We start from the raw sequence: 23,157 nt of genomic DNA on the forward strand, positions 1-23,157 counted from the left end.
GGTCATGGGTCAGAGGTAAGAGGGCATGGTTTGGCGGTGGGGAGAGGGGAAAAACCTATTCTGAGATTACTACTCAGGTTCTTTTAGGGGAAGTATCTTGCTGGGATGACATACCACTCAAAAGTAGCAATGCTGAGTTGGAACCACTAAGTGCATGCTATGAGGGATAGGGAGAGAGAGCACCCATCAAAATAATTTTATAATATTTATTATTTTTTTTAAAAAAAGTTTGAATCTTTATCATATTGAACTTGAATCACAAATTCACGTATATTACATCAGGTCTGAATAATCACCCCTAAGCAAAAAACCAAGTGAATGAAAATCTACGTGCAATTGGTTTGACTTTTCAACCTGCTATTGAACTTTATGAGGGATTTGAAAAGTTTTTTCTTTTATATATAAATATATCATTTTGCATTTAGTTTTTTTATTTTTTTTACGTATCTTGATGAAGAGAGTGGATGATGGTTATTGTATGTGAAAAAAAAAAAAAAACAATTAAATTTTTTTATATTTTAATGAAATGTAGTGTAAAATAAAAAATCTGCTTATTGTTGTTTTTGAAAAATAGATATTTAAATTAGAAAAAGTAGGATTTTATACTAAAATAATTATGAATTTTTTCATATAAATTGAAAAAAAAGAAAAGAAAAAAGAAGTAAGTTGAACGAAATATCTACCCGCAACTGGTTCAACTTGTCATCCTGCTCTTTTATTCTAGAACGGATTTGAAACTGGTTACATGTTAGAAAAGTTGAAAAAGTCTCTGTTGTAATAATATTGAATACTTCACTATTCTCACATTTCTTGCTCTCCACGTTATGGTGTGCTATCAATAAAACCCATCGCTAGAGTCTCCTCTATTGATCGCCGCAAGTTTCATTTCCATCGGTTATCTCTAACTCTAATCAAGGTGAGTTTAAGTATTTAGTAGTTCTTACTTCTTACCTTTCTCCCTCTAAAAAAAAGTGAGTTTAGATTAAGCTTTACGTCTATAAAATTTGGTATTATTTTCATTTTGGTTCCTTTAAATTTTAGATTTTTTTTTTATTGAAAGATTATTTTCTTGGAGAAAGATGATAAATCTCAAACTTAAGTTAAGAGACCAAAAAAAAAAAAAATCCCAAATTTAAAATGTTCAACTAATCAAAACACAAGAAAAATGTTAGAAGTATCAACAACAGAAAAACAAACAATGAATACATATGGATGGACAGCTAGAGATTCCTCAAGAATTCTCTCCCATTTTCATTTCGAGAGAAGGTACTTATTTAGCTATATATTCTACTTGTTCTCAATAAGAGTTTATAAGCTCGTCAGATTGTGCAAACGCTACATGGCATTGCTTTGCTATTTTGTACAGGGCTAATGGTAACAACAATATCACCATAAAGATACTCTATTGTGGGATTTGCCACACTGATATTCACATGGCTAAGAATGAAGCAGAAATGACCAACTATCCATTTGTCCTAGGGTAATCTTTCAATGTGTTTATGAAGTGTGAAAAATTTGTTTGACAATTATGTTCTTTGATAAAAACCGTATCATTATGTTCATTTCATGTTTACATTAAAAAAAAAAAAGTACATTTCATTTTTTTTTCTTTAATTTAATGCATGTGTGATTTAAAAGGTTCCTTTTAATGGTTTAACCTATTTGAAAGTTAAATTTATGCCTATGAAAAGTGAACCATCAACTACTTATATATATTAAAAATGATAAATTTAAATATAAAGAATCACATGCTTATGTAGGAGATTGATGAAACCAACTTAATATATATATATATATATATAACTGAATCACATGAGATTTACTTATTAAATTGTTACATGGATGACTTGACATAATTTATTTGGTAGAATCACATGATAATCTACAAAGATTCATAGTTTATTGAATAATTCTTTAGTGAGTTGTTGGATCATAGCTTTTGCTTTCTTTAAATGTTTCTCATTTTTTATAGGCACGAGACTGAGGGTGAAGTGACAAAGGTTGGGCACAATGTCACAAAATTCAAAATTGGAGATAAAGCCGGTGTGGGCTGTATGGTGGGCTCATGTGGCACATGTGAAAACTGCAAACTGGACTCGGAAATTTATTGCCCCGAAATGATTTGGACCTTAAAACCTTTGGTGGATTTTCTGAAAACATAGTCATAGATGAGCATTTTGCAGTGTTAATTCCAAATAGTTTGCCATTACATGGTGCTGCTCCACTTTTGTGTGCTGGGATTACTGTGTACAGTCCCATGATGTACTATGGATTCTGTAAGCCTGGTCAATATTTGGGTGTGGTTGGGCTTGGTGGATTGGGTCATGTGGTTGTGAAGTTTGCCAAAGTTTTAGGAACGAAGGTCACAGTAATAAGCACCTCTCCAAGCAAGCAAAAGGAAGCAGTGGAACGGCTTGGGGTGGATTAATTTTTGGTTAGTCATGACCAAGAGCAATTGCTGGTAACTAAGAACTAGTTATTCTTATTTTGAACTAATACAGAATATCTCACTCAAAGATATGCCATTGATATCCAAATTGAGATACAACGCACGTCAAAAAAATGAGCTTCAAGCAAATCATAGGGCATAGTTGCATTTCACGTTGTGTTGTTGGAAAAGTTATCGGCTGCTACGGAAAAATGCATCGGGCTCTCTCATAATATGTAAGCCTCATAATTGTATAAGATTCACTTGTTATGAGAGGCCCACTGCATGTATCGGAAACATGAGATACAATATCCTATTTATTGAACTTTAATGATTGAAAAGATTACAACAGTATAAAATTGGTGTTGGTATTTTATTTTGTTTTATATAGATATGAGAGATGATTTTTCTTAATCATAAGGTCAAGATACTACGGATTTCTTTTTGGTGTAAGCAGGATTCAATCCTATATCCCTTTTTATTGAAAAATAATTGTATGTTCAATTTGACTTTGGACTATACCTCAAAGCAATTTTCCACCCGTGAGGATACAAACTTTATTAGTTTATGGAAATTATCTTAATCTAAAATTGGTAATGAAATAAGCATGAACAATTCTTCTCTCTTAGGCTGTCATGGACACAATGGATAGTATCATTGACACAGTTTCAAGCCCTCACCCTATACTGCTATTAATTGATTTGTTGAAGACTAATGGAAAATTCATTGTAGTTGGTGTTCCAATAGAGGCTCCTGAGATACCATATATTCTTTTAATTATGGGTAAGTGTTTATTTTTAAAGGGTCTATTTCAAATGGAGAGGATCATTTTTTTCGAGTTCTAGTGCTTCCTTGTTTTTCTAAGTGTATATGATTAAACAGGAAGGAAGCTTATTGGTGGTAGCGGCACCAGGGGAATGAAAGAGACACAAGAGATGGTTGATTTTGCAGCAAATCACAATATTATCGCAAATGTTGAAGTTATTCCTATGGACTATGTGAACACTGCCATGGAAAGACTTGCCAATGGTGATGTTAAATATCGCTTTGTCATAGATATTGCAAACACCTTAAATTCTTCATTTTGAGTCCTTGACATGACTCCTTGGTGCCCCTTCTTAAATTAGTTATGATTTTTATGTAATATAAATTATAGTTACACATTTCTGTGATCCTTACCTATGTACTAGATCTGGCTTGTTGGATTTTGTTACCCAATTTGTACTTCTCTTGGGTATTGTTTAATTGTTTGTTGTTTAACTATAATATTTGTTAGCTTACATTTAACTTCTTTTAACTTCTTGATAATAAGGATTTATTTGAGTTTTTTTTTTTTTAATAAGGATTTATCATGGGTGTTCTTCAACCTTACTACTCTCCATGAAAATTATTAGTATAAGTTGTCCTCTGGAACTGCTTGGATTTTAGAGGATATTTTCATTATTTGCTAAAGTTTTCATACTTTTCTTTTGTTAGTGTATATTTAAATTGTAATTGTACTACTCTAACTCTTGCTAGGTGTTGCAAAAGAGAATGAATAGACTTTTGTATGGTTAGAACAATGTCCATCTTTTCTCTTTTCCATTATATAACGTGATTTTCAATAAATAAAGTTTACTATTATTTCTTTTCCAAAAAAAGAAAAAAATTCATTGCCAACTTATTAGAATTTTTTAAAGCCACATTTTTTCTAGTTACAAATATACTAAGAAAAAAAAAAGGACTATGCTTTTGTTAACACGCTCAAACACAATTTGATTATGCATTATCTATATAGAATCAAATCAATTTCAATGCTCATAAGAAAACAAACTGGTAATTTCATTGAAGTACCTATTTCTGCATTACCTTTGTTGGGTATCCTTATGACATAATTAATCCAAAGAATTTGTTGGAAAAACTACTACAAGCAATAGAATAACACACAACACATACATGAAACAAGGGTGCAAATTATCAATTGAACTCAATGGGCTTTCAATTTGGCCCTTTTTTTTTTTTTATTAACTGTTCAAGCTTCAACAAATCTCAGTCCAACCTGTTGGCAGGCCTGAGAATCAATGAGACTTAGAACTATTGTCTAAATTAGGATCACAGGACACTGTTGGAGTTTTTTTTTTTTGGCTGAAAAAATACTTTATTTAAAAGAAGAAACAAAAGATATACAATCCAGGAAGAGCCTGTGAAACTTAAAAATTCTGATATGGTGATTGGTGTGGTATTGATATAATGTCCATTCAAAATCACTTCACTTCATTAAGCTGTGTTGTTGACTCATTAAGAGACCCAGCTCCTCCTTTGGCTTCTTTAGGTCACTTTTTTTTTTTTTTTTTGGTCACTTGATTTGACTCATTTGAGATGTCCAACTTTTTGTAGAGGAATCTAAAGTATCAGCTTCTTTCATGTATGTCATAAGGGCAACTTTATTGCTCATAACCTTGCTGGCATGCAATACATGTCATAGGTTTATGTGTGTAGATGAAAGTTGTTTCACCTCATCTTTATTATGTAATTCGAGCCAATTTAGTTACTGTTTTTAATAATACTAGCCGCGAACCCGCGCGTTGTGTGTGATAATTATTTTATGGTAGTTTTATTGAAAAAAAATTTACAATTTAAACTAATCTAATAATGAGTAATGTATTTCATAATTATATTTTTATTTATTATAAGAACAATCATAAATGTAATATAGAAACAATCCTAAACACCAAAAAAAATATAAACTTAAAAAATTTAATAAAACTTAACTATGATTAATTGAACCAATATTAGGATAAAATTTTGTTTTTGATAATCTATTAAGGTTATTTTCTTTGTAGAAATTATAATTTCGGCCACCAAAAACATATTATCAAATAAACAATTATTAGCAAAATCTAAGAATTAAATTTCTATACATGCATTGTTATAAAATAATAATTATTAAAATAAAATTGCAAAAGTTAAAATTTGTCACCTATTTGATTATTTTCATTTGGCTAACATTTGCTTTTCTTTAAATAAATAGCATTATAGAGTACTTTGCCCACTACAAAAGAATTAGAAAAAAAAAATTAGTATAGTCTCATAGTTTAACATCTAAATTGAGTACTATAAAAAATCATGATATGTAATAGAATAAATAGCAAATTATCCAAATCATACTATGTAATAGAATAATATTATATTTTTATATGCTATATTTAATTCTTTACAACGCAATAGTATAACATTTAACAATTAAAGAGAATAAAAAAAAATTAAAAAAAAAACAACAACAAGTTATTAAAAAAAAAAAAAAAACTAAATCGTACTAACCCAACATAGAGTTTTAAAGAATATAAAAAATTATCAACCTAAAGTAGAGACGCAAGAAAAATAAAAAAAATCCACCAAAAAATTTAGAGACAGAGAGAGAGAGGGAACCTTTTTTTTTTTTTTTTTTTGAGGGAAAACTATGCATAGAATAGAAGAAATAGTGACAAATTTATAGTAAGAGAGTGTGAATAAGAAGAGACAAAAATAAAGCAAGATTAAGGGAAAGAGAAATAATGATATTAATGTAAAGGGTAGTGAGGAGATGAAAAGGTAAGGGAGGAGAAAGATTGAAGAAGTAGTGGGGAGATGAAATGGTAAGCGAGAGAGAAAGATTGGAGAAATGTAATATTAAAAACAATTATAGGAAAATTTAAATAAATAAATAAATAAAACATACACACACACAAAATTATAGGCTTCAACGTTGTTGGTATTTTTTTTTTTTTTTTTTTCATTAAGCTGAAAAAGCTTACACAAAACTTTAAAACTGAACTGAAAAGGTTTTGGGTTGGGCTTGATAGTGAAACTAAATAAATAAGAGGTGGGTTGGATTAATTATACAGATTTATTATAGAGTGATAGTGGAAGTAAATAAATAAGTAGTGGGCTGCATTTATAAGGCTGAAAATTGTAAAAACCATTTTAAAATTGTAGGACAAATTATATTTTAAAAAAAATGATGTGGTAGCTGATGTGGCACAATGTGAGAGTAACAGCATTAAACATTATGCTTCAACTTTTAGTAATATATAGATTTACAGTTTCTTTCTAAAAAGAAGAAAAAAGAAAAGAAGATTACAAGTTTACAATAACCATATGCTATAAGAAACAATGAGATAACTGAGCTTGACTCAATCCTAATCTGAAATGTTGAATACTTGAATAGAAATTCAATCAGGAACTAGTGACCTGGGCTAGGATTGGTTGGCTTAGCTCATTTTTATATCTTTTATTTCATGTTACATACCCATGTGGTTAATAATACTTAATTTGCCAAATTAGACATCTGTTCTATAATTAAGGGTCCGTTTGGATAGAACTTATTTTGCTGAAACTGAAAATTGAAAACATTGTAGCAAAATAATTTTTAAATGTGTAAATAGTATCATGTGACCCATTTTTAATAAAAAAGTGACTCAAAAGTGAAGTTTGTGGGTTCATGAACAGTACACGGATGCACTGTTCACGGAAGACTTGGTCAAAAGTTGCGGCTACTGTTCATGAATAGTAGTCGTAACTGCTCAAGTCCCATTGAAACGCGGCTTAAAAAAAAAAAAGATTAAAACGCAAACGCAAAACTCAAAACGTGAATCCAAACCTACAATAATTATATGCCAAAAATTATTAATTACTATTTTAGGAGGAATGAAATGGAATAATTCATATATTATTATATAGTTGAAAGTCTTATAGATTTTAAATAAATTACTGGAAAAAAATTGAATTTAAATTAAGCATTTATATTGTAATTATGATATATCATTTTAACCCAATTCACATGAGATAATTTTTGATTTAATGAAACTTTTAGCATCTTAAACATTTGAATTTTTACTTCAAAAAAGTAATTTCATTTACCCCTCACAATATTAACAAATTTGTGAAATTCACTGGATTTAAACCATATATAACAATTAGTTGACCCGCATATATTAAAGCAACATGCCAATCAATAATCATTTTAGAAAATTATCATTCCAATCAATCTCTCTTTTAAAAAAAAAAAAACTTGATTTTCTTTTCAATTGACTTCTTATGTAACTTTGCACTCTTTCCTATCTCAAAATTCAACAAATTTAACGCAAGAAAATAAGAAGAAAATAGCATAAATTGAAGAAAAATATATGAGTAGTCTAGAAAGTTATAAAAACTAAGCACGTGGACTACATAGTTCAAAAAGTGCATTGTTGAAACTGGATTGACAAAAACTAAAACTCATTTAATATTTTATTAATCTTTTCAAATAGTGTTATGTTTTAGATTTGACAATGAATTTGTTTTATAGCCATATACCTTAAATATAACTGTTTTAGAACTACAAAAGATTAGTCATTTACTTTCATACAAAAATAATGATTTTTTTTTTTTTTGGGAGAAGGTAAAATAATGAATTTGAGTGGGGGGTTTTTATACTATTTTTATAATGTACTTGTAATCTTCTTAGTTTTCATGAGATACTACATTTTTAAAAAATAAAACTTTTTTTTTAGTTCCTTAAAAGAGTTTTTTGAGGGGGAGGGGGGAATACATATTTTTTTGGGAGTCCAAACTATTAAAATTTTTAATTTTGATAAATAAAATATATAAATTACTACAAAAAAATTGGGCCCAACAAAGATCTATTTCTATATATATATAGGCTTATCCTACTAAAAATTATGTTATGTATCGTCTTACAGTATGTGGGTTCCATAATCTGAAATGGAATTCAAGTTGGCAAATGATAATCAATCTAAGGAATCTAAAAGAGCCCATTTCGCAACAAAAATGAGATATAGAATTAGATGAAGCTAAGACTTTGTAAGCTTATGAGGAATAGCAAGCTTAAAGCTAGTGTGCCCATTGGCGTATAAATCCCTTTTTGATAAATAGGAAGTAGAAAGGAGAAGGATTCAATAAAGGAGTTTATAGATGCTTGTCTCAACTCTAAAGTATGCCCTAAAAGTTGTACTCAAAGTTCAAAAAATTTATGACTTCAAATCATAAGAACTTGCATATGATTTAATTAGAAATTTTGGAACTTGAACTAAATGACTAACTAAATAGTTAAGCTAAAGAAATTTAGACTATGTTTTGAGGGAGAAAATGGGCAAATGCCCCTTTAAAATAAAAAAACAAAAAAAAATCCAGCATTTTATCTCATTTCCCAAACTAATTAGGGAAATGTCCCTCTTTTGAAATTCGATTTTCTCAAAATCAAGTTAAAAAAAAAAAAAAAATCTGGAACCCTATAGTGGTGTTTTAAGAAGCCTATAGTAACGTTTTAAGGACTTATAGTAGCGTTTTGTAACTCGATCTCCATGAAGTCGAGTTACATGCAATTTTTATTCTTTTTTTTTACCTATAACTCAATTTCATGAAAATCGAGTTACAAAACGCCACTATAAGTCCTTAAAACGTCACTATAAGCTCTTTAAAAATGTCACTATAAGGTTTAACTCGATTTTGAGAAAATCAATTTTCAAAAGAGAAACATTTTCCTAATTTGTTTGAGAAAGAGGGCAAAATGCTAGATTATTTTTTTAAAAAGGGCAAAGGCCAATTTTTTCCATGTTTGGAGAGTATATTCAATAAGTAAGAAATTGGTTTGAATTTAATTACTTTACGGGTCATGTAATTAAAAAAAAAAAAAAAAGCTACATAATGATCCTACCATAGAGACCAAAGCACCAAGATAGTAGTAGGCCAGTCGATTAAATTAATGATTGCAAAGATTCATAGTTCATACCAACTCCATTAAATTTTCCTCACCAGGGTTGGTGAACAATATGCTTACTGATTTGGCTCACTTGATTATGACACCAAATGTTTCCCTTCTATATTGCTAGCATTTATATCTCCTAATGTTCTAATGTTTGTCATCACTTTCACGATCTCATCGTCGTATTATAAATAAATTCAATAAATATGAATGAATGAAATCGGGAATTCAAGTCACAGCCATACATATAAATACTTTTAATCAACTCAAAGAAAGTACCTTGTTTGGAATATGATTGATGGTAATAAACTATTTTAATCACAGACCAAAAGGATTGAAGAAATTAAGCGTGTTGTTGGTTTTATTTATTTGTTTAAATTTTAAAATTATAGGTAGATAGAGGGGAGATGAGAGATTTAAACCACAAATATCGGACATTATCTACTTATTAACTTGTTGCAACCTGTAAGTGAAAAAAAATTAACAAAATTAACTCGACTATTGGATTACAAGGTTACATCATTGACCAATGTGGTGAGACTTAAGAGTAGTAGTTTGTTTTGTTAATCAAAATGTGAAATTGTAGGAATATACTACTTAACATGCAATGCAATAGTTTATCCCAAAATTAAATAATAATAAAAAAAGAGAGTTGAATTTCATGGTTCTTGGATACCAAAACCTCAAATTTGATACTGTTTCTTATTCAATCTTGTTCGGTCTAGCCGAGAAGTTCCTTTGAATTGTGGATTAAGCTGTGTGCATTTTGTTAGATTAATTGTGGAATGGGCTCTGAATTTGGGCAGAGGCTTCTTTCATCTTGGACAAGCCTTGGTCCAACCAGTAGGCAGGGCTGAGAATTGGTGAGCTACTCTCAATATGGTAAAGGGCCTGGGCCCAAATATTGTCCTGGTGCCATCAAAATAATTTATAATATTGATTTTTTTTTTTTTTAGTTAGAATCTATCATATTGAACTTGAATCACAAATTCACGTATATTACATCAGTTCTGAATAATCACCCCTAAGCAAAAAAACCAAGTGAATGAAAACCTACGTGCAATTGGTTCGACTTTTCAACCTGCTATTGCATTCTAGTTTCTAGGATGGATTTGAAAAGTTTTTTCTTTGGTTACTTGTTAGAAAAGTTGATGAAAAGGCCACCATTATGCGTGCATGATTGACTAATATTCTTTTCTTTGCTGTGATAATATTGAATACGTTACTAACCTCACATTTCTTGCTGCCCACATTATGGTATGCTATAAATTAAACCCATCACCAGAGACTCTTCTATTGATCACCATAAGTTTCATTTCCATCAACTATCTATAATCAAGGTTCATTTAGATTAGTAGCTCTTACCATTCTGTCTATATATATATATATATATAAAAAAGGTGAGTTTAGATTACACTTTTTATCTATAAAATTTGGGATTAATTTCATTTTAGTTCCTTAAGTTTTAGATTTTTTATTGAAAGACTGTTTTCTTGGTGCAAAATGAAAAACCTCAAAGGCTTAGTGTTTTTTAGTTTATTTGTTAATTTACAATTTTTAAACCATATTTTTTCTTAAGTACAATCATATTTTTGTCAATTTTCAGCATACCCTTTTAGCTAATCAAAACACAAGAAGAATAGTCAAAAGTATCAGCAGTAGAAGAAAAAACAATGAACACATATGGATGGGCAGCTAGAGATTCTTCAGGAATTCTCTCCCTTTTTCACTTCGAGAGAAGGTACTTATTTACTTATTTATTCTACTTGATATTATTTATCAATAAGAGTTTATAAGCTCATTAAATTGCGCAAATGCTACATGGCATTGACTTGGTATTTTATATAGGGCTAATGGCGACAATGATATCACCATAAAGATACTTTTTTGTGGGATTTGCCATTCCGACCTTCATTTCGCTAAGAATAAAGCAGGAATAACCAGCTATCCATTTGTCCCAGGGTAATCTTTCAACATGTTTATGAAATTTTGTGTGAATTTTGTTTGACAATTATGTTCATTTCATATTTACATTAAAAATAAATGTTCATTTTATTTTTTTCTTTAATTTAATGCATGTGTGATTTAAAAGGTTACTTTTAATGGTTTAACCTATTTGAAAGTTTGATTTATGATTATGAAAAGTGAATTGTTGATTACTTATATATATATAAATTGAATTATACGAGATTCACTTATTAGATTGTTACATAAGTGACTTGATATAATTATTAGAAGATACTTTTTTGGTAGAATGACATGATAATCTGCCAGAGTCATATTTTGTTGAAGAATTCTTTAGTGAGATATTGGATCATAGTTTTTGTTTTCTATAAATGTTTTTCAATTTTTTATAGGCACGAGATTGTGGGTGAGGTGACAAAGGTTGGGCACAATGTCACAAAATTCAAAGTTGGAGATAAGGCCGGTGTGGGCTGTATGGTGGGCTCGTGTGGCTCATGTGAAAACTGCAAACAGGACTTGGAAGTTTATTGCCCAGAAATGATTTGGACCTTAAAAACCTTTGGTGGATATTCTGAAAACATAGTCATAGATGAGCATTTTGCAGTGTTAATTCCAAATAGTTTGCCGTTACATGGTGTTGCTCCACTCTTGTGTGCTGGGATTACTGTGTACAGTCCCATGATGTACTATGGACTTTGTAAGCCTGGTCAACATTTGGGTGTGGTTGGGCTTGGTGGATTGGGTCATGTGGCCGTGAAGTTTGCCAAAGCTCTAGGAATGAAGGTCACAGTAATAAGCACCTCTCCAAGCAAGAAAAATGAAGCAGTGGAACGGCTTGGGGTGGATTCATTTTTGGTTAGTCATGACCAAGAGCAATTACAGGTAACTAAGAACTAATTGCTCTTATTTTGAACTAATACAAGATATCTCACTCAAAGATATGCTATTGATATCCAAATCTGCATACAACACACGTCAAAAAAATGAGCTTCAAGCAAAGCATAGGGCATAGATGCATTTTACTTTGTGATTTTGGAATGATTATTAGCTGCCTCAGATAAATGCATCGGGCTCTCTCGCAATATGTAAGCCCATAAGTGTATAAGATCCACTTGTTATCAGAGGCTCATTGCATGTACTGAAAACAGGAGATATCATAGCATTTTTTTTTTTTTTTTGAATCCACTTTTTTGGACCATAATGATTGGACCAATTGCAATTGCATAAAATGTGGTGTTTGAATTTTCAATTTATTTTTATATAAATATGAGATGATTTCACTTTATTATAAGGTCAAGATACTATGAATTGCTTTTTTGTGTAACCGAGATTCAACCCTATATACTTTTTTTTAGGCTGCTATGGGCACAATGAATGGTATCATCGACACAGTTTCAGGACCTCACTCTATACTGCCATTGATTAATTTGTTGAAGACCAATGGAAAATTGGTTGCAGTTGGTGTTCCAACGGAGGCTCCTGAAATACCATATATTCCTTTAATCATGGGTAAATGTTTATTTTTAAGGGTCTATTTCGAATGAAGATGATCATTTTTTTCCCGAGTTTTAGTGGTTCCTTGTTTTTCTAATTGTACATGGTTAAACAGGAAGGAAGCTTATTGGTGGTAGCGCTGCAGGGGGAATGAAAGAGACACAGGAGATGGTTGATTTTGCAGCAAAGCACAATATTATAGCAGATATTGAAGTTATTCCTATGGACTATGTGAACACTGCCATGGAAAGGCTTGCCAAGGGTGACGTTAAATATCGCTTTGTCATTGATGTTGCAAACACCTTAAATTCTTCATTTTGAGTCCTTGGTGCCCCTTCTTAAATTAGTTATGCTTCTTATGTAGTATAAATTATAGTTACACATTTTTGTGGTCCTTACCTATGTACTAGATCTAGCTTGTTGGATTTTGTTACCCAATTTGTACTTCTCTTGGGTATTCTTTGTTGTTTGACTATAACATTTGTGAGTTTACATTTAACTTCTCGATAATAAGGATTTATCTGTTTTTTTTTTTCCCTTTAATAAGGATATATCTGTGTTATGTTAAAATGTCAAATTTAGTTTCATTGCCAACTTACTAACAATTTTTAAAGGCACGTTTCTTCTAATTACAAATATACTAAGGAAAAAAAAAAGACTATGCTATTTTAACATGCTAAAAGAGTTTTTTTTTTTTTTTTAATGGGAATAGTTCAATCTTTATTTAGAATAAAAAGTAACAGTACATCATGGTGAAGAGTTTGTTCTAAAAATAAGGACTCTCTTCAATCCAAACAGAAAATTCAATAACGCCTCAAGCATGTTTGGCTAACAAATGAGTAAAACGATTCCCTTGTCTACGTACATAAGAAATATGAAATCTACAAAAATCATGCATAGAGGACAACATCACATAAATAATTGAGGGCAACTGAAGTAGGAGAGGGGAAAGGTCACTTAAGACCTTGAAAATAATGAGAGAGTCACTTTCAATAATAAAATCATGAATACTCATATCTTTAGCAAATTGAAAACGGGCTTCAAAAGCTTTTGCTTTCGTCTCAAGAGCCCCAATCGTTGTCTTAATCTTTTTGCTAAGTGCAAAAATTACTCTAAACTGCCACAAGCAATAGAATAGCACACAACACATACGGTTTTCATTGAACTAGTGTGCAAATTATCAGTTTAAACCAATGGGCTTTCAATTTGGGCTGTTTTTTTAAGCTTCAACATTCCTTGGTCCAACATACTATTGTCTAAATTGAAATCACAGACATTGTTGGAGTTGAAAATTAAAAAAATTGTGATATGTTGTGGTATTGATATAATGTTTAATATAAAATCAATTAAAATCTTACAATAACCCTATGCTATAAGATACACTGAGATAACCGAGAGCCTGACTCATTCTCAATCTGAAATGCTGAATAGAAACTCTATCAAGAACTAATGATCATTTTTTTTCTTTTTTTAAAATTTCACGTGACATACCCATGTGGTTACTAGTACTTAATTTTTCAAATTAGCCATCTGTCCTATAATTAATTAGGTTTTACGCTAATAATATTAATTACTATTAATGAATGAGGGATTAATGATAAACAATATAACTTGGATCCGAAGTCAACTTACCTTCTTTTTTTTTTTTTTTTCTCATGTCTGAGGGTTAATATTAATGTTACCACATACTCAAACTCATAGCACCACATGCCAATACTAAACAATTTGAACAAATCTGTGAAAAACAATTGAAACAAATCAGCCCTTTTATAGGCAACATTTGAACTAGAAGCCATAAAAAATAAAAAATAAAAAATTGTGTTCAACAGGGTCTCCAAGGACAACAAATCATTTTTTTATAAAGGAACTCTCACTTGTTTCTTACGAGAAGATTAATAAAGATAAAATAAAAAAGATTTATTGGCCTAGTGAGAATATGATAATTAATTACTAATTAAACATGACCTCGTGAATAAGCCCGTACTTATAGGCTCCGCTTGGAAGTTTATTAGAGAATGAAATGGAATGGAATGAGATGATCATAAGGGAATGGAAATGAATAAAATGGAATGGAATGTATTTAAGTAAGGGAAAGGAATGGAAAAGAATGGAATGGAATAGAATTTAGTAACTTTGACTGGATGTTTTAAAATGAAGGAATGAAAATGAATGGAATGTAAGTAATCTTGTTTGGGAACAACATGGAGGGAATGGAATTGAATCATTTTATGACAATATTACTATTAGACCCCTATTTTAAAATAAATGGTTGAATATACAGGAGTATTTTGGGAGTTTTAGTGAAAAAGTCATTAAATTTAATTTCATTCCCTCCCATTCCTCCCAATTTTTGGGGGAATGAAAATTTGAGGTTTTAAGATAGAGAGGAATGAGTGTTCCCTCCTACCCATTTCATTTACTCTCATTTAAACTCCCAAACAAGGGAATGGACTTTCCATTCTCTCCATTAAAACTCCATTCTCTCCATTAAAACTCCCAAACAAGAGAAGGAAAGAATATTCTAAAATTATTCTTTTTATTCCATTCCATTCCCTCCTCCCAGGCGGAGCCATAGTCTTATAGACTTATACGGTAACATGCAATTCAGCAAATTTTAATTTAACCCTTAAAACTACTACATGTGCATTTGAGATTGCTTAAAAAATTAACTTTTTTTACTATTCAGTTTTTTTATTTATTTATTTATGAGTCTCGTTACACTTTTTTGTATTATTCATGACCCTACTGTACTATTTCAGTTACCTTTTAACTTTATTTACAATACTTTTAGTAAAAAAATTTCAATTTCAGTTTTTAGATAAATAAGTTGTTCTCAAACAAATACTAAAATAAGGACATAAATATTTTCGTAGCTTTTTTTTTTTCATAACTTGTTATTATCATCATGAATTGTACTAAAACTGGGCAGAATTAGAATGTCAATGTTAACAAAAATATATTGATTAATACTATAAACACAAACTATTTTATAATATTTTTACAAATTATTGACATGGTAAATTATTATTGATTTTTATATGGACTCACTGCTAATATTATTTTTTACTTGCCAATAATTATTCATCACATCGTAAGTTTGTAAAATAATTTGTGACTTTAGCATTTTCCAAATCGAAATTAAAATAGCCAAAACAGCCCATTGAAAATGATTTAGATGTTGTTATGTAAGCACTATATGATGTTAAGAAACTAGCATAAGGCACAAGAAAACAACACCCTTGTTTGTTCTATTTTACTCATTTATGGATTCTGAATTTATGTGTTTAGAATGGGAAAGTTCAAGATCTAACTTCTGAAAGAAAGTAAGTTTGAGAAAGGGGTCGACATCATTGGACCAAGAGGAAAAAGAAAAGATTCCTCAGCCACAAGGCACATAATATAATACTAATATAGAGAGATTTATATATAGTACCTAGACATTAATTATTTGTCAAAAAATGTTTAGGGTATTATTAAATAACTCAAACTTGTTTCTTTCAAGGGAATATAAAATAAATAAGGGTCACGCTAACGAGTGCCTTTAGGGCACTTCTTAATAATCCATTTTAAGAAAGTTTTAAAATCACTTTTATAAGAAATGAAAAAAGTTGTCAACATATTAATTACTTTTTTTTTCCCATAAAAACTTTCTTTAAATTGATTGTTAATGAGTGTCCTAATGGCACTCTTTAGCATTTTCCAATAAATAATGCTCAAGTGGAAAATAAATACTATAGTTACTTTTAGCCTTCGCAATTAACAAAAGTTACTTCGGAAATTCAATAGTTGACCCATCAAGATTCAAGAAGTTCAACTGTTTATTGATAAATCCAAAATTATCCAAATAATTTATTACCAAGGAATGTTGACAAATTATGGAACTTTTCATTTCCCTAGAGGGAGAGAGAGATTGAGAGTAGCAAGAATGAAATTAAAAGACACAAAATGATTAGCTTTTGTGCTTTGATAGTTGAAAATAAGGATGACATAAGCCATTTGGCTTACAAAGAGCATGAACAGGAATGGGAAAATTAATTTTGTTTTAGTCTTGGTGGTTGGTAGTTAAGAATTCACTTTTCATGGATGTAGAATCAAAGTCAATGATTTTGACCTAAAATGGTCATTTTGGAAATCTGCACTCTATAGGATGGGTGTACACTATATGATGTTAAGAAACTAGCATAAGGCACAAGAAAACAACACCCTTGTTTGTTCTATTTTACTCATTTATGGATTCTGAATTTATGTGTTTAGAATGGGAAAGTTCAAGATCTAACTTCTGAAAGAAAGTAAGTTTGAGAAAGGGGTCGACATCATTGGACCAAGAGGAAAAAGAAAAGATTCCTCAGCCACAAGGCACATAATATAATACTAATATAGAGAGATTTATATATAGTACCTAGACATTAATTATTTGTCAAAAAATGTTTAGGGTATTATTAAATAACTCAAACTTGTTTCTTTCAAGGGAATATAAAATAAATAAGGGTCACGCTAACGAGTGCCTTTAGGGCACTTCTTAATAATCCATTTTAAGAAAGTTTTAAAATCACTTTTATGGGAAATGAAAAAAGTTGTCAACATATTAATTACTTTTTCTTTTTTCATAAAAACTTTCTTTAAATTGATTGTTAATGAGTGTCCTAATGGCACTCTTTAGCATTTTCCAATAAATAATGCTCAAGTGGAAAATAAATACTATAGTTACTTTTAGCCTTCGCAATTAACAAAAGTTACTTCGGAAATTCAATAGTTGACCCATTAAGATTCAAGAAGTTCAACTGTTTATTGATGAATCCAAAATTATCCAAATAATTTATTACCAAGGAATGTTGACAAATTATGGAACTTTTCATTTCCCTAGAGAGAGAGAGAGAGATTGAGAGTAGCAAGAATGAAATTAAAAGACACAAAATGATTAGCTTTTGTGCTTTGATAGTTGAAAATAAGGATGACATAAGCCATTTGGCTTACAAAGAGCATGAACAGGAATGGGAAAATTAATTTTGTTTTAGTCTTGGTGGTTGGTAGTTAAGAATTCACTTTTCATGGATGTAGAATCAAAGTCAATGATTTTGACCTAAAATGGTCATTTTGGAAATCTGCACTCTATAGGATGGGTGTCTCTATTGCTACAAATATGTAAAATTGGTTGAAAGGAATGGCCCAACAAATTTGATGGGATAGAAATGATTGAAACCCCAAAGGCTTGCAACATAAGATAATTGAGGAATCATGATAACCATCACTAAAATAATATCAATATCCCTTTAAACCTGCAATAATCCCATCAAAACCACATCAACATGTTTGCTTCGTTTGAAATGGTGAACATCAATCCCTTATAAGGGAAACCAAAAAAAGAAAAAGAAAATGGAAAAGAAGAACTCCATGTTGTAGTGACGCAACCATGATTCTCTATGTCAACTTATGAGGTTGCAACCCCACCCATGAGGTCCTTTAAGAATTTTTAAAGCATCATTGAGTGAAAACTTAAACATGAAAATAAGCCTTTTATGAAAGAATGTGGGGCACTCTGGTCAATTAGTAGTCATATAAGCAACTCACAAATTATTCCAATAATTATCTCATCCAACATGTACATTGTATGGAACAGAAAAGATAAGAATTTCAATCTCTCCATAATGATTGTTTATTATCATTAAGATAAGATACCAGTGAGATTTTAGCATAGCCGGTAGCTTAAACTCTAAATATTTTATTCGACGAGAAAAGTTTACCAATTAAGCTAATTAAAACCCATTAGGATTCATATATTGTGCGATAGACATGTTATGCATAACAAACAGGGTCATGTTAACGAGTGTTTTTAGAGTAATTGTTAATAAACAATTTTAGGAAAGTTTTTATAAAACTTTTATGGGAAATTGAAAAAGCTATCAAAACATTAATTACTTTTTTTTTTTCTCATAAAAAGTTGCTTAAAATGACTCATTAACAAATACCCTTAGAGCATTCATTAACTTTTTCCTAACAAATATAACATACACACCTTCTCTAAATTAATTAGAGGTCCAAATATGCTTTCTTTAGGCCTGCCTTTCCCAATTCCCTCCTCACCCAGATAACGTTTGCTGTGCTCTTTTGCTTAACAACTAGATAGTCATTTATTAATTAACGAAAATTAGAATTCAATCTTTTTATTAAAAGACTAAAATGGTGTTTGCTTGGTAACCATGCTGTCCATGCAAGACCAACTGACCCTACCATCCATTAAATAGTAGTATTGAATTTTTCAAGCTTCTCCTTCCTCTTTCAAAACGAAATTTAAAGCACTTCACACAATTTTCTAAAATCAACAATTACCCAAAAAAAAACATTTTCCATATCCAGCTTTCTTTCATTTTCAATCATAGAGAATAGTCTTCTCGAACTAATACTAGTCATCAGTAATCACCATCACTCTCTTTCTTTGAAAATGGCTTTATCTTCTTCTTTGTTCAACCACTCTTCATGTTCTTTAGAATCTAGCCAAATCGTTAGGTGCAAGGCACAATATTTTATACAGTTGCATGTCTATTCAGCTAACCAACTTATTAATCACCTGCTTTCAAAAAAAAAATCCTTATTAATCATCTGATTAACACCAAGATTATATTTTATTAAGAAGGAATCATGATTTACACTCTCAATATTCTTGTGACAGGTAATGTTTGGTGCACCCACCTACATCTTGATCGTCTAATCTGAATCCTATGTTCAAAAACTTGTTTTTCTTTTTATTCCTTTATAAAATTAACCCCTATCAAAAAAATAAAAATAAATAAGAAGCTTGATTCTCTTGGTTAAAAAAAAATGTATTATTTTCTAATAAAACTGAAGTGATAAAGGACTTGTGATCAAATTTGAAAACTCCTACATCGAAAGAAATCCAGTGTGAAATTGAAAATAAGATGCAAGCAACATGAAACATATATCTTAATTCAAATCATATTATAAATGTAAAATCCTTTAAAATTTACAAATTAAATCCTATCGATCCATTTCATAAACAAAAAAGAATAATGAAAGAAAAGAGTTAATTGGATGACGTCACATTATTAATAAGTTTAAATAACAGTAAAACCATGATAGTCAATGTTTGTTTAAATATCGGTGGCGTTATAAAATCAAATCTATTCGTTTCAAAAAGTAATAGATATAAATATATTTGTAGTAGTAATTTCATGGTGGAGTTACAAACTTAAAATATTCAAATCCAACTGAATATTAGAATCCATTGATTAGTGTGATAATTAAGGTTTAAGGATTTTGTTCTAAACTAAAGGACTTGTGATCAAATTTGAAACCTCATACACCAATAGAAATCCATGAAACATATATATCGTAAATTTGTAATTTCAAATCATATTATAAATTTATAATCCTTTAATATTCATAAAATCCTATCAATTCTTCTTTATAATATATATATATATATATAATGAAAGAACATAATGTAGATGTTGTTACATTATTAATAAGTTTAAATGACACTAAAACAATGATAGTGAATGTTTGTTTTAAATATGGATGGTGTTACATAATCAAACCTATTCGTTTCAAAAGGTAATGGACATGAATATAATTGTAGCAGTAATTTTAACGGTGGAGTTACAATATTGTAAGGCTGGGTTTGGATAGCGGTAGACCGTGCGTCTGCATTTTTTTGGCTGGGTCATGTGTACTGTTCATAAGACCTGCAAGTATGAAAAAACGCAAATTTAACTTTAAAATAAGGTCTCATGGCACTATTTACATATTTAAAAATTATTTTACTATAGTATTTTCAATTTTAAAAAATAAGCGATATTTAAACAGATTTTAAGTCGACCAAATATTAGAATCCATTCATTGATTAGTGTGATAATTAAGGTTTAAGGTTTTTGATGCGTTTTACTTTTATGTATGATGCTGAAGCCAAAAACCAAAAACAGAGGAGTTTGAAACGTCAAAATACGACGCATTGAGACAAAACAGCAGGCACCTAACCTCCCCAAATAACATCGTAAAGCGTTATTAGTGTGAACCTAAAACGACAATGAATTTACTAGTAAACACGAAATTTCATTATCACGCGCTTTTAAGCTCGTGTAGCAACGGTCTTAACCATTTGACGGCGATTTTGGCATTCTATGATGAGAAGTTTAACACACGCGCTTTTGTAGGAGATGGGGGACATGACTGCCTCGACAGACTAAAGCAACTGGGAGGTCACCTAAACACGTGAGACACACGTGAAGAGCAAAACAGCAACAAAGATCTTGCCGGGAAGGAATATAAAGATTGGGAAGAGTTTGTGTATATGTACTCATACAGTCTCAACTCTCAATTATAATTTGTTTCTTTATTTTTCGTTAATAGTTAATTCAAATATTATTTAACCATTAAAAAGACTCACAAACTAATTCGTGTCGATGGTCATTTGATTTTTTCCGTTCATAAAAGAAAATTATAAAGAAGAATTGAAACTCCAATAAATGATTTTGTAACTGATTCAAATGCCAAGAAATATTTTTGCAATGAAGCCTTGTTTTTCTTTTCTTTTTTTATTGACCATGTAAAAGTTGTTTTAAAAAAATATTACTCTATTTTGTTTTCACACTCAAAAAAAGAGAGGAAGTATTCCTCTAAAGGGATTCAATCCCAAATCCTATAGTCGTTTATTTAGATGAGGATGCCGAGGCTCTAAGAGTCTCTTAGTTCAAAGTATATAATCATTTATCAATTTTTATTTAGACAAAAAGGGCAAGGATCTTAATTGGAAAATGTTCTCACAAGGTAAAAATAGTATTAAAAAAAGAAAAGAAAAAAAGGGTAGAAGTAGTGAAATACAATCAAGTCAAAAGGTCAATGACTCCAAAGCCTTATTGAATTATAGCATACCTTTAAAAAAAAAAATGAAATAGATAGCATACCTAGAATATCTATCATCTACCACTACCACAGTGGACCCTAGACATTTTGTAGTTGTCCTTTTTAAGCATAGAATGATAAAATAGTTTCTTCTAATTTTATTGCTTAGGAAATTGAACATTCTTCTAATTTGTAATTTCCATCTATTTTTTAAAAGGTTTTAATTTATGGCGTCCATTCTTGATAATAATTTTTTATTATTAAATCAAGACACCAATCAGTTTTTGGTGTAAGCGGGGATTGAATCTTAAATCTTTTATACAACCATAAAAAACTTTACCAGTTAAACTAACTGAAACCCACAATTTTCATCTAAAATTTGATACAACTCAAGAGTTTTTATTTTTATCTTATATATATAATTTAATCTATAGACTTTTTTTTTTTTTAGAAGGAAATCTATAGAAAATTAGTAATATAGTAATTAGCATTTATTTTTTTAGTTTTACTAATTAACTTCATTTGATTTCAAGTCAAAGACTCAAACATTGACCTATTTAAAGAATCATAGACTAGAAGTACTAATTATTTACAACCCAAAAAAGAAAAAAAAAAAAAAACTTATCATTATCTTGTGTTTCGTTTGTGTTAATTTTACTATTTTAGGTGGATCATAACTAATAGTCAGAGTGGAAATCTATTGATGAGAAAAATTTCCTTAATTTATGGGATAAAATTATAATAGATAGTGAAAAGTTTTCTAATGTAGGTGAAGAATATTCTAAATGCATGGATGGAAATTTAGTAAACTAAAATTTTAGGGATAATACAGATTTAGCAAATCTATCTGCATCACGTAGCAAGTAAGTAACAACGGTCAAAGATTCATTTGAATCGCAATCCAAGTATACTACATTACACCCAGGTCTGAGTAATCACACCTAAGCAAAACACCAACTGAAAAAAAAAAAAAAAAAAAAAAAATTACGCGCTCGAGGATGGGACCCACTTAAGCTCAGAAATTAGATTTTTTAAAAATTATTTTATTACTATTATATAAATAAATAAAAACTTTTTTTTAAAAAATTAGTAACAATTTTATTATTTAAAAAAATTAAGAGTATAATTTCTTTGAATAATGTTAGTGAGACAAGTTATTTTACAAAATATTTTACAAATTGCTGATAAAAAAGTAATATAAATACATTTTAAAATATTATATTTTTATGAGTGAACATTACTCAATTTTTTTTAATTTCACTAATCACTGTCATTGATTCTCAGTTGAATTTGTTGCTAACCAATCTCATCTTATTTTAGTTACATTTACGTAAATCTATCTGATTTTTAAACACATATATCTTATCCAAATTAGTTTCATAACCTCTCATCTTTAACTCTTAAAAACTCAAAATTTTCTATCTTTTTCCTCTTAATTAAAAAAAAAAAAAAAAAAAAAAAGAGAATGAGGATATTCTGAATTCAAATTTTGATTCTCTCATCTCTAACTCTTAAAAACTCAAAATTTTCTATCTTTTCCCTCTTAATTAAAATAGAAGCTTTTCAAATTCTATTTTTGCTACCAAATTTATTTATGGTCAATTTAGTTTTCCACCAACGTCAAATAAAAAAAAAAAATTTGATAGCACATTTTAATTCAGCAGTGTAGTCCATTCTTTTTTAAATTTTTTTT

General features: G+C 29.7%; 2 protein-coding genes and 1 pseudogene across 3 annotated transcripts; all 3 read left to right on the forward strand.

The window, feature by feature from the left end:
* The first annotated feature begins 1,198 nt into the window (after positions 1 to 1,198).
* On the forward strand, positions 1,199 to 2,956 carry LOC112003913 (probable mannitol dehydrogenase; annotated as a pseudogene).
* Positions 2,957 to 3,072: 116 nt separating this feature from the next.
* On the forward strand, positions 3,073 to 3,516 carry LOC136061109 (probable mannitol dehydrogenase). Its single transcript, XM_065773209.1, has 2 exons — positions 3,073 to 3,211; positions 3,311 to 3,516. The coding sequence occupies exons 1-2, from the start codon at positions 3,073 to 3,075 to the stop codon at positions 3,514 to 3,516; spliced, it is 345 nt and encodes a 114-aa protein (XP_065629281.1).
* Positions 3,517 to 10,447: 6,931 nt separating this feature from the next.
* Positions 10,448 to 13,140, forward strand: LOC136067398 (probable mannitol dehydrogenase). Of its 2 annotated transcripts, XM_065773186.1 has the most exons (6): positions 10,448 to 10,549; positions 10,756 to 10,890; positions 10,998 to 11,111; positions 11,507 to 11,996; positions 12,470 to 12,623; positions 12,724 to 13,140. In XM_065773186.1, exons 2-6 carry the CDS (start codon positions 10,823 to 10,825, stop codon positions 12,927 to 12,929), a joined length of 1,032 nt encoding a protein of 343 aa, XP_065629258.1. In that variant the 5' UTR covers positions 10,448 to 10,549; positions 10,756 to 10,822; the 3' UTR covers positions 12,930 to 13,140. The 2 variants fall into 2 exon arrangements, with proteins under 2 accessions (XP_065629258.1, XP_065629259.1); XM_065773187.1 differs by lacking the exon at positions 10,998 to 11,111.
* The last annotated feature ends 10,017 nt before the right edge of the window (positions 13,141 to 23,157 follow it).

This window comes from Quercus suber, unplaced genomic scaffold (assembly GCF_002906115.3).
Source record: "Quercus suber isolate HL8 unplaced genomic scaffold, Cork oak 2.0 scaffold_70, whole genome shotgun sequence".
Classification (NCBI taxonomy): Eukaryota; Viridiplantae; Streptophyta; class Magnoliopsida; order Fagales; family Fagaceae; genus Quercus; species Quercus suber.

Bases quoted from the DNA above. Each gene is read 5' to 3' on its own strand.
- LOC136061109 (XM_065773209.1), top strand. From the start codon at position 3,073: ATGGATAGTATCATTGACACAGTTTCAAGCCCTCACCCTATACTGCTA. The intron at 3,212-3,310 runs GTAAGTGTTTAT...ATGATTAAACAG, and splicing joins ATATATTCTTTTAATTATGG to GAAGGAAGCTTATTGGTGGT.
- LOC136067398 (XM_065773186.1), top strand. From the start codon at position 10,823: ATGAACACATATGGATGGGCAGCTAGAGATTCTTCAGGAATTCTCTCC. The intron at 10,891-10,997 runs GTACTTATTTAC...TATTTTATATAG, and splicing joins CTTTTTCACTTCGAGAGAAG to GGCTAATGGCGACAATGATA. The intron at 12,624-12,723 runs GTAAATGTTTAT...ATGGTTAAACAG, and splicing joins ATATATTCCTTTAATCATGG to GAAGGAAGCTTATTGGTGGT.